The sequence below is a fragment of the Carcharodon carcharias genome, chromosome 2 (assembly GCF_017639515.1).
Source record: "Carcharodon carcharias isolate sCarCar2 chromosome 2, sCarCar2.pri, whole genome shotgun sequence".
Taxonomy (NCBI): Eukaryota; Metazoa; Chordata; class Chondrichthyes; order Lamniformes; family Lamnidae; genus Carcharodon; species Carcharodon carcharias.
Window position 1 is genome coordinate 19,025,124 of NC_054468.1, and position 12,560 is coordinate 19,037,683.

General features: G+C 36.4%; 1 protein-coding gene across 1 annotated transcript in view; it reads right to left on the bottom strand.

The window, feature by feature from the left end:
• Nucleotides 1-1,755: 1,755 nt before the first annotated feature.
• The window catches only part of LOC121274267 (thioredoxin reductase-like selenoprotein T), a 30,014-nt gene continuing 19,209 nt past the window's right edge, over nt 1,756-12,560 (bottom strand). The window contains exons 5-6 of the mRNA XM_041181482.1: nt 10,543-10,698; nt 1,756-4,018 (exon numbers count right to left, since the gene is read on the bottom strand). Coding sequence (XP_041037416.1) covers nt 10,574-10,698 — 125 coding nt within the window. The 3' untranslated portion in view covers nt 1,756-4,018; nt 10,543-10,573. The remainder of the gene's footprint in view (nt 4,019-10,542; nt 10,699-12,560) is intronic.

A 12,560-nucleotide genomic window follows, 5' to 3' on the forward strand; every position in this document is an offset into this window, starting at 1 on the left:
AGGCAACAGCAAACTACTGCAATACTTTGCAAAGCATAACCATGGATCAATGGAAGTCCATGACCACCAACATCTTCTCAGGACATGAGGAGAAGAATGAGAATGGTTGCAGGGATTGAGGGATTTCAGTTATGTGGATAAATTTGAGAGATGGGATTGTTCTTGAAGCAGAGAAGGTTGAGAGATGTGATAGAGGTGTTCAAAGCTGGAGGGGTCAAGAGCCAGAAGGGACAGATTAGTGATCAGCAAAAGAACCAAAGGCAAAATGAGGAAAAGTTTTTTTTTTAAATGTAGTGAATGATTATAATCCAGAATGCACTGGCTTGAAAAGGTAGTGGGAGCAGATCCAAATCATGGTTTTCAAAGAGAATTAGCTAAGTACTTCAAATGTAAATAAGTTCACCTGTTAATTTTTGTTAACTGATGGTAGAGGCACATTGACTGCCTTTCAAAGCGGACAGAGAAACATGTTCGATATCTCAGGTAATCTTCCATAAAATGTAACGCTAAATCTTTACTTATCCCGTTGAAGTCACACACGAGCTTTCAAGATTATTTTTACAGGAGATGAGCTTCCTTGCTGTGAACACAAGGAAAAGTCTGAATTGTACACAGTGATTAACTGCCTTATTCACTCAAATCTATTTGATTATGTCAGGCAGAAAGGCCACATTACATTAACAATTGAAATGTAATTGCAAAGGCTTGAAAGCACAAAATAGTTGATTGTGAAAAGATAATTCAACTCTGTTCTACTACAGTTGGGGGGGGTCTTGATGAATTAAAATTTTTAACCATTTTAAAGCATAAAAAAGCATTGATCAGAACAGAGTTCTTTTTTAGGGTCATATCAAGGATGTACAGTGCCTTCCTGCAAATTCATTTGGGGCCAAGGACCATTGGACATGAATGCAAACATACAGGAACACAAAGACAGCCAGTAAATCATCCCTTTAGGCACAATGCTTTTAAGATATGCTAATGTGAATGCTGCAAAGCAGTCTCCTCTATTACACATACTATGCATAACAGTATGGGATAAATTTCGACTGAGCATTCAGTGGGGAAGAAACAGGCATTATAGTGCAAAGACATTTCTCCATCTACCTTTTAAAACTATTCTTGAACAGCCTCTGGCAAATATGAAACATCTCAACCATTAAAAATAGAATTGATTTATTAAAATTTGAAACTCTTACTTCAGAAGAATGCAGAGAGATCAACATTTCCAAGGTCAGCGATGGAAAAATGCAATGAAGTCAAAGATTTTTTATAACACCTAAAGTAGCAATTATGAAGAGAAATATGGGCTCAGGTTTTAGATCTGATACAGAGACAACAAACAGTTTAAACTTCAGCGCCATCAAAATCATGGTAATTTGGACTCACCTAATTGTGTCACCCAATACAAAATGACATTGCCAAGTTTGTGACAGCCTGAACACTTTCACCAAAACCCTGACTGCCTAGTCTGGACAAAAGCAGAACGTTTGAGACGCAGCTCAGACTTTGAATGTAATATAAATACTATATTAGGAATGAACACTCCTCCTGCATGGCTAAATATAAAACACATTAGCTGACCAAATCTGGCTGTTGCTCCATGACATCCAGGCCATCAAGCTTACTTATGGTTCAATCAAGTCCTAGGACTGGATTGTGCGAGGAAAGGTATATAAAGTAGTAACTTTTAGATGGGGTTGAGGGGGTTGGGGGGGTAAGAGAGTAAGAGAACAAAAAACAGACACGAAGATCAACAGTCTTTTTCAATTTACTTGCTTTAGAAAAATCACCATCATCAAGCATCTTGGTAAAAGCAAATGCCCGTGTCTCAAAAACAGACTTTATTGAAAGGTTTGAGAAGAGATTTACTAAGGATGACATTTTGTAACTTGTTCTGCAAAAGATGAGAACTCAGAACAAGACAATTAAGATGGTCTAGGTGAGACACAAAACGTTATTTCAGATAAAGCAGAGGGAAAAAATTGCAATCAAATTACAAGGAGAGCAACACAACACATGAATGTTCAAAACACACTAAATTGACAAGACACTTACATCATGTGAATTCAAAGGTCTAAAGTAATTCAAAATTTTTCAGCAATATTAGGAATAATGATACTTTTTTCTCATTTATATGTGGAACTATGACCAAAGGGGTTTTTATTTTATAAAGGAAAGATATCAATACTCTTTAAAAATAAAGTGCATTTTCTAATGGGTTTAAGATAGTACAGAATGTAAAGATACACACTGTTTGAAATCATCTATATTGAAGAAAATATTGTATAGCAAGTAAACTCAAGCTGCAAAAGTCAAAAGTCACATGCTGGCAATCTCATCTTAAGTCTTTCAGCACAGTGACCAAGTATAAAATAATCTCTGAAAATCTGATACATTAAGTTGCAACTGAATTTACTGTATGGGGAATATCTTTATGATTTGTGATGTATTTTATGTTTATCCTCGCTCCTCACCATCATCACTCTCACCCATCCCCTACCTCCTCAAAAAAAAACTTACATGGTGGGGAGAGGAGATCTGTTGAGAAATAATGACATTACTGGGCATGGTGTCCTGGGGCTGCTTGACTTTCTTTCCATCTATCCCTCAAAAGTTTAGTGAGTGGTAACCAATAATTCACTGAATTGACATATTTTATGTTCCATTTGATATTGCAAATCGATACAGACTGTCAAAAGGTGGTCTAAGGTATTAGAAGTATTTAAAATATTTAATTGAGACTGTGTGCATCATCTCAAAGTTCAGCACAGTGCAGCCTTCAAGGTATTCAGGGAATGTTGTGGGTATCTCCATTTATAACAAAAAATAAGATGTGAATCAGGAGATTCACAAAGAAAGGTATATCTGACATTAGCAAAAATTCATATTAAATTCTGCCAAGGTACACAAATAATCAGAAGCAGACGGAAAAATAAAAATAAAATTCTAATGCACGGCAGCGGCATTATAAAATTGAATTTTGGCCAACAAAAATGTGTTTTCCATTATGTTTCAAAATAGATTTCAGAAATGCTGTCCACGTATGAATTTTTTTTTTGCCACCCCTACAAATAAGATCAATTGCCAGTTTACAGTTGATCCAAAGTCGTCAAGGACTAATTATGCATTCCAATTAAATTTGAGGGATTTTTCTTCCTTTTAAATTCCAACTTCAACTTCTAACACTAAACTGTGTTTAAACATGGTATTTTGATTCTTTTATCTGTTAGCTTTCCAATTCCCTAGGCTCAGGGTTCAGTCCCCTGGTTATATTATTCCATGTACAATCAAAGACATATTTAAACTGACTTTAGGCAGCATTCCACTGGTGTTATTTTTCCCTACTTGGCTAGTTACACCTTCTGAAACAAGACTGAAACAACTAAACCCCAAATTTAGTTTTAAAAAATCATAAACTGAAATGGTTATTTGCTCCATCATATGATAAAGTGTTCAGGCTGCTTGGAAGCTCTGGGATAGGGCATTAAAAAAAAACCTTTTCCTTGTTGGCAAATGTTTCAATGTATGGTTTCAAATTAACAACACTTGTACAATGTACAAAAGATAAACCGAAGCCAACTAGAGTGGACTTGAATAGATTTTCACCAGGGCTACAGGTTAAAATGCACCTGCATTTAAATTATAATTAAATTCTAAAGTACAATATCAAACATAAAATTTATAGTATACCACTCATTTAAAACACAAAATAACAGAATTGTTATTTGCCATCTGTATTATTTCATTAAATGTTGCCATAAAGTCATATTAAATTACATATAAAAAAGAAACTATGTTCATATTACAATCTGATATATGTGCAGTACACTACAAGGTGAACATGATCAGTGTATCCGAGCACTGAAGTCCTTTCCATTTTTAAGAGGAGGTTTTCGAAGGCATGGTACGACTGATGTGGAGAACATCCAGTCTGCACAAACAGTTAATGCTGCTTTAAGTGCAGTCCTTCATAGTCATCAGTTTTACCCTTCTCAGAAAGCATCCACTAAAATACCTGCAAGATAAAAAAAGTAAAGTAAGAAATGAGAACTTTGTCTTACCTTTCAAGAACTGAGGTTGCACAACTAGTTACGTACTATCCACTACAAAATACAAGAACGTTTTTAATGCATTTAAATAGTAATGAAATACCAATATCTTGTTAAATAATTCAACTATTCAACTGTAGATTAAATGATTGCAATAATAAACTCCATCTGAATAGCCTTGTACTTGTCTTGAAATTTGTCCAGAAACATTAAAGGATTGTGGTCTGTACAAACAATTGTTTCTGACAAATTGTTTGCCACATAAATTTCAAAATGTTGCAATGCTAACGCCAAACCCAAAGTCTTCTTTCCAATCGCTGAATATCCTCTCTGTTGTGCATTCAACTTCCGTGAAAAATACCCTATTGGTTTTTCAATTCCAGTGTAATCTTCTTGTAACAGTATGGCCCCAATGTTTATATCACTTGCATCAATGGCTAACTTAAATTACTTGGTGTAATTGGGTATTGTCAAAACTGGTGTTGTAGTTAATAGTTTCCAAAGTATCAAATGCCTTCTGACATTCCTGCACCCATTGAAACTTTTTGTTCTTTTTTAATATTCAGTCAGTGGAGCAACCACACTAAAATTTGGTACAAATTTCCAATAAAACCCACTCATGCCCAGGAATATCAAAACTTCTCATTTTGTTGTAGGCACTGGGAAATCCACGATAGCTTTGACTTTCACATCTCTCGGAGCCACCTTACCATGTCTAATGATATGGTCTAGATACAGAACTTGCAGAAATTCACTTTTAGCCATGTTCATCACCAAATTAGCTTCTGGTAATTGAGTAAATAATTCTTCCAAATGTTGTAAATGCTCATCCCATGTCTGACTGAACACTATCAAGTCATCAATATAAACAGCACAATTGCTTAGACCTTAATTACTTTGCTCGTCAGTCTTTGAAACGTTGCAGGTGCATTCTTTATACCAAATTGCATGACTTTAAACTGATATAGTCCATTTGGCGTCACAAATGCTGATATCTCCTTTGCTCTCTCCAATAACTGTACTTGTCGATTTCCTTTTAGCAAGTCAATCTTTGTAGTAAATTTTGATTGTACTGCGAAAATGGGACAATCTTCCAACCGCGGTATAGGATATGAATCCACTTTTGTCACCTCAATCACTGTTCGATAGTCTGTGTTCTCCATCTGGTTTCGGTGCCAATACAATAGGCAAACTCTAGTTACTGCAACTAGACTCGATGATATCATTTTGAAGCATGGAGTCAATTTCTTTCTGTACTTGTGATACCTTTGCTGGATTTAATCTCTAAGGATGTTGCTTTACCAAAGATGCAACTTCTGCAGACACATCATGTATAGCTAAATCTGTCTTCCCCAACTTATTTCCACAAATAGGTTTGTGTGACTGCAATAGCTTTTCTCAATCAATGACACTTATCTGAAAGCTAACTTAATATGACATTTAAATTTTAAAGTGCCCCTTAATTATCCAATTTGATTAGAGGAAAATCAATTTCAGAATCCCACATTTCTACTTCCTTCTCACTATCTACCACCACTATTACCTCCTTTTGATCCTCTTCCCTGTCAAAGTAATTTTTAAGCATATTTACATGACATACCCTCTGCTTCTTTCTTCTATCTGGAGTATTTATTAAACAATTTACTTCACTCCGTTTCTTTTAAATCCTGTTAGACCCACTAAACCTTGCCTTTAAAAAGTCACTCAGTACTGCTAACAAAACTAGCACTTTCTCTCCAGCAACAAAATTGCAAGCTATAGCTTTTCTGTCTACTTTCACTTTCATCGCTTACTGTAATATCTTTAAATGTTCCCTAGCCAACTCACATGCTCTGTCTAATCTCTCTGAAGTTTGATGCGTGATCCAGGAGAGTAGTTTCTGAATTTTGACCCACCAATTTCTCATAAATTAATTTCAGTGATCCCCTTGCCTCATGACCATAGAATAGTTTGAAAGGACTAAAGATAGTCAATTCAATAGGAGTGTACTTAATATCAGACAGCAAGAATGGAATTCCTCTATCCCAATCCTGTGGATAATCCTGACTGTATGCTCTCATCATGGTTTTTAGAGTTTGATGCCATCTTTCCAAAGGCCCTTGTGACTCAGGATGCTAAGCTGTTGACTTAAATTGTTTCATCCCCAAACTGTTCATTACTTCCTGAAACAGCTGAGACATAAAGTTTGAACACTGATCTGATTGTATTCCCTTAGATAAACCACATCTTGTTCAAAAAATTCAGTTAACTTTTCCAGTCTCCTTTGTTGTAATGTTTCTCGAAGGTATTGATTCAGGAAATCTGGTAGACACATCCTTTGTCAGTAAATACTGATTTCCACTTTTAGTCTTAGGGAGGAGTCCTATAAAATCAATAATGACCCTAGTAAAAGGTTCTTCAAATGCTAGAATTGGAATTAAAGATGCCAGCTTAATCACTGCTTGTGGTTTCCCCTATCACCTGACATGTGACATGTTCTACATAATTTGACTACATCCCTTTGCAATCTAGGCTAATGAAAATGTTCTTGCATCTTCACCTGTGTCTAATTCCTAAATGTCCCCCCCCATTGGAATTTCATGAGCTTACTCAATCTCATTTCTGTACCCAACAGGGATAACAATCTGATGCAACTCCCTCCAGCTTTCATTTGCTGAAACGTGATATAGCCTCCATTTTCTCATTAAAATATTACCCTAAGGTAATTCTGGAATACATTTCACCTTTGTTTCTGAGTAAGCTGTCTGATATAAATGTTGTAATGCAAATTTTTTTTCTATAAACCCCAGTAACTGAGTAAAATGCCGAGCTGAATTGTTCTTTGGTCTTTCTTCCTGAACAATGTGATCAAACACAGTGTCAGCTAATTGGATTTCCACACCAGCTCCCTGCCTTTGAGCTTCCTGCTTTTGTTTCAACTTATGAGTCTGTGATCTCATGATTTCATAATCTGAAAACAACCAGCATGTTCTCTGTGCAATGCTTCTGTTGCAGGCTGCTCAACTACCATAGGCTTCACCCACATTTGCAACCTAGCTATTTCATCACCCAGGATAAATTGAACCCTTACAATGGGCAATTTTTCCAACAGTTACTTTACCTGTTTTCCACGTACTCTTTAAATTTACCTTCCACAGGGGAATAGGTTTAACATCTCCATGAACCCCACTTACTATCACTGGTTCCTGCAATACTCCCTCTGAACAACAGATATCACTATCCCACAATATTAAGGATTGACTAGCCCGTGTCTCTTAAAATTTTAAGATCTTTACCTATTCCACCCTACACACACGGAAAGACTTTCCCTTCACATACAAAATCTCTAAACATTTCTGCAACCTGCTCCTCTGAATTATCTTGGGTAATTAATGAACACATTCCCACTTTTTTCCCTATCTCTTATTCTCTATTTTTTACCTGTGCACAAACCACTGGTTTTTCCTGTGCCTGAACCTCAGAACCCACAGTACTTTTATTTCCAGAACTTTTAATTCCAACAGATTTTCCTTGCAATTTCCAGTGCAGTGTCCAACTTTGTTACAATGAAAACACCTCATTAGAATGTCACTTTTACTCTCAGCACTTTTTTTATACTGAAAAAAAAGCTTCCTAGGAATTTCCACCTACTCCTCTTCCCTGACTACCCACCTTCCTTTCACCTCCCACTTTCTATCCTTTTCCGATTTAAAAGGGTGACATAAAAAAGATTTCGCTCTATGAACTAACTCAATCATCAGCTAACTCTGCTGCTTGCCTTACCATTTGAATCCTCTGTTCCTCCACGTGAATTCTCACTACCGAAGGAATTGAATCTTAAAATTCTTCCAAAAGAATTACTTCTCTAAGAGCTGCAAATATGGTCTCTATTTTTATTGCCCATATCCACCAGTCAGAATTACTTTGTTTTACTCTATCAAGCTCAATATAAGTTGCCCAGGCTGTTTTTTCATATTCTTAAATTTCTGCCTGTATGCCTCAGGAACCAACTCTCATGCACTCAAATAACCTTTTTTACCACATCATAATTCACCGACATTTTTTCTGACAGCGAAGCATAAACCACGTGCTCTACCCACCAACCTAGATTGTAACAGCCGCCTCCAGTTTTCCTGTGGCCATTTCATCTGCTTAGCTATCTTCTCAAATGAAATAAAGAATGCTTCAGCATTTCTTTCCTCAAACTTTGGAAGAGCTTGTACAAATTTAAACATCTTCCCACTAAGTTTTAAGTTAAAGGTTTTTTTCATCATCAGAATTTTCCTCAGAATCTTTGGTTTCATTTTTTAACTTCCAGCTTTTTAAGCTGATATTCTATCTCTTTCCTTAAATTTCTCTCCCATTGCTAACTTTTCCCTCTGGAGATCAAATTTTCACATTTCCATTTCTTTTTGAAATAATCTCTTTTCCCTCACTTTCTGCTGCCTCTAATTCCAGCTTTTTCATTTCCAATTCTTTTTCCTTTTCGTTTGTCTCCAATTTCTCAGTTCCTTTGCTTGTTCAAATTCAAGCCTCTTCATTTCTAACTGAAGCCTCACTACCTCCAGCCGTGACTCACTAGTGTCAGGTTTCAGTTCCAAATTTAAATGCTGTGCTATACTTTCAATTCCATCTGATTTCTTAGCCCCTGCAGGTAACCCCAATTGTAATTTTTCCACCAATTCCAGTAGCTTATCTTTAGTTACCTTTTGTAAACCAGCCAAAATTATAACTTCAACTCCCAAACAAGTCTGAGCAACTGCCAAAGCCATATTGTGGTCTCACCACGACAAAAAACCTCACCCCAGCTCCTGAATTCAAAGTGCTTCTCGTACTCGTAACCTTAAGATTCACCAACTCCAAAAAAAATCAAGGAATTTCAAATATATCCTGCAAAGAGCCCCCAATTTTTGCTATGACAAAGCCGATGGTAAATGCTGTTCCTCAGAGGGAAACTTGAAACAACTGTCACAAATAATTTTCAATTTGTATAAATTTCGAGATGCATGCCTTGAATTCAGTAGTAATGAGACCAAGATCTTATAGGCTTTTTTATAAAACTAGATTAAATATTTATTAATGAGAAATGATTTTAAATACATAGGTCTAAAAATTACTATGATAATTTCTAAATCCCCTATTCAATCTAACTCCCACTTACACTTTCGTTAAGGCAACATAAGATACACAGATTTTAAATGACCCAGGCAAAGAAACGTGTAACCCTGAACAAGTCGAATTCCAAGAGGGTTTTCTTAATTTTAGTCCTTTGAGGACAGCAACTTGAGGCATAGATGCTGAAAGCTTTTCAGACACTTGTAAGATCTTAAAACTGTGTACACTTACAAACAGTCTTCTTTGTTTTATACATATGTTCCTCTTTGAATGCAAATACCCATTGTTTCACTATGTCTTTGAACTTAATTTCCCTGATAATAAAACCCTTTCATAGCACTAAGTTTTACCAGTAATCTTTGGGAAAAATAAATACACTTTCTAAACTTCACCTGGCTAGGTGACACATTTCACACCTCTGAAAACAATCCTAGCCTGGTTTATTTAAAATTGTAAATGTCCCCATCTATGTTTTTAAACTTCTCCATGTTTACCTAATTAACATTTCAAACCTAATCTCTCTTCTTAGATCAAAGCACCCAGACTAATTCAATAAGTCACACACAGACACATCCCACTATTATTCTATTTTACAATAAATTCCAATAACATTATGAGAATTATTATACTTTTCTTGACAACTGCGCGAACCATAAAAGATTCATGGCACTATTTGAAAATCAGAAGCTGTTCTTGGGTCCCAGCCAACATTCTTCCCAAATAAGACAAGTAAAATTAGATTAACTGGTCATTCAACTGTGTATTACTCGACTCTGCTAGATGGGATCCTCAACTGGTCACAAATTATAATTCATTCCTATGGAGCAGCCTGTGTTCTCACCCACGCAAAGGCAAACCATCCCATGACTGTATCCTCTCTAACCTGACTTGGTTTCTAAGTCCCTGTAAATTAATTTCAAGATTCTCATTCTTGCTTCCAAGCCTCTCCGTGGTCATGCCTATTCAACCTGTTTTGTCGATTCATTTATTCATTGCCCCCCTCCGCTATGCCATTCATGGCCATTCAGTAGATCCCCATAGATGCTATCTCAACGCCACACTCCCCGCATTCAACAATCCCATGTTCAACCACGCCTTCAAACATTTGCCCTATTCCTCTCAATTATTCTTCCTGCTCAAAATCCAAATTTTCCTTCCTTGTAAACAGAAGAATGCTCCTGTAACTGAAGAAAGCTATAGAAATATGTAACCTTTTCAAGCAGTTGGTTTAGTTTCATTAATACCTAAGAAAGTTGATGATAAAAAGTAATGTCAGTAAATATCCCAAGAAATCAATGGTAATTAGGCTGAAATGGATGCTGTATTTAACAAAAGACATTTCTCCAAATATATTTCACACATTAAATAAAATTTTACGTTTGGAAGGATTACTCACAGAAAAGGCTTTCCAATGCCTTAAGGTCTAGCTAAGATCGATGAAGTGGGATTGAATCCATGTGTACATTGAGTTTCATTTCATTGTCCAGAATCTGCACAAGTTGTTGCATGGATGGAAGATGACCAGACTCGAGTTTGGACCACACTGGGACATCTAAAGAAGAATAGAATAAAAAGCTCTTAACCACAAATTATTATCACTTTGGATATGACCGGAGGGAGAACTTCAGATCTGGTAGGACAACTAGTTCAAATCCACACAAAACAAAATGTGTAAATCCTACCCCAAAACAAGCTTTTAATATAAACACAATACCATAATGGATGAAAGATATGTGAAGTTTTTGTTCTTGGTTGAGTTTAAGGTCTAACTTAGCTGCGTGAATCAAACATTATGCTACACCAAGAAAAAGTTGGAACAAGAAGTCCAATTCACAAGGGAAACTGCTGCTGAGGGCTATGATTCTATCTGATCATGTGGATAGGGTGTGTTTAGGAAACTCTGCTTGCTAGTTTCTGCTAATGCAGTGGAGCATGTTTTTGAAAATCTATACATGATGGAATACACGTTTATCACATACCTGAACATAACTTATTCATGAAGTCGTGTCTGAGAAATTATGTTGCTATCCATCACTGGTTACCTGCATCGGTGCAGGTAAAATTTGTATAAATAATGGTTAATCAGAAAATAGGTTTGAATATTGTTCTGCAACTGACACCTTTGGTGGCACCTGTGCATTGATGGTGTGTTATCCTATTGAGTGTTACAAATTCACTCATATCATTATACAGAATTGGCAATTTTTCAATTTAAGCTGCATCTTAAGGGTGGAACAACGAAAAATGGTGGTTCTCAAGATATATGCAGAAATCATTTAGCAGTCGAGATGGGGGCAGGGGGTCAAGTAAACGGAGTTTCCCATTGGTGCCTTCAGACAATTCCAACAAGCTGGGTTAAAAATGTCATTTCCAAAAAACAGATAGCCTTAACCTATCATGCCCTCACAGTATTGCACTCATCAGCATGGCAACAGAAAGACAGGATCTAAAGAGAGCGGCCGGCAGCTTTCCTATAATGGCATTAAAATTGCAATGGTCAATCAGGTAAACAGAGCTGCAAGATTTCTGTAATGAGATTTATCTCGAGCTCGTAAAAGAAATAAATGTCACTTTTTGAGAAAGTGATGCTTGCTCCCGCTACCTACCAACTTACAGAGCATCCATCCATCCATCACTTGCTGGTAATTAGGCTGCTCCTTCTACATTAATAGGTGTAGCAAAATAGGAGTATTTCTGTGCGATCATGACTCAAGGATTACATTTTTTTTTTACAATGTTTAAGATAAACACAGCAAGCAACAAGAGTTGACAATGAATGTTGCAGACTAGTAGCGCAATAGAGAAAGCATCAATTGTACAAAACTAATTCTTAACCAAATGGGATCTACGGCAGAAAGGTCTCAACTTAGAGACCTTGAATATCAAAGAAGTTTGCTTAATTACTCGGTAGACAGCTTATTACACTAAGCCTATTCTTTTAGCAATACTGTGAAAGTCAATGTGTCCTGATGAGATGCACTCTAAACCACTGAAGGGAATCAAAGATGAAATGGAAAAGCTCTTCTTACAATCTTTTAATCATCACTAGCTATGCAAATTGTTTTAAAGGGCTCAAATGTAACCAATTTAACAGCTTTGCTCAAACACAGAGACAATGATAAACTGGGTAAATAAAGATCAGTTAGTTTTATCAATTAGGAACATAAGAAATAGGAGTAGGCCGTTCAGCCCCTCGAGCCTGCTTCGCCATTCAGTAAGATCATGGCTGATCTGATTTTGGCCTTCATTTCACTTTCCTGCCATAACCCTCAACTCCCTTGTCAGCCAAAAATCCGAATATATTCAAGATTGAAATAGATGATGCCCCAACCTGCATGGCCTAGTGGGGAAGAGAATTCCAAGCACTAAAGACCCACCGAGAGAAGAAATTTCTCATCTGTCTTAAATGCCTTA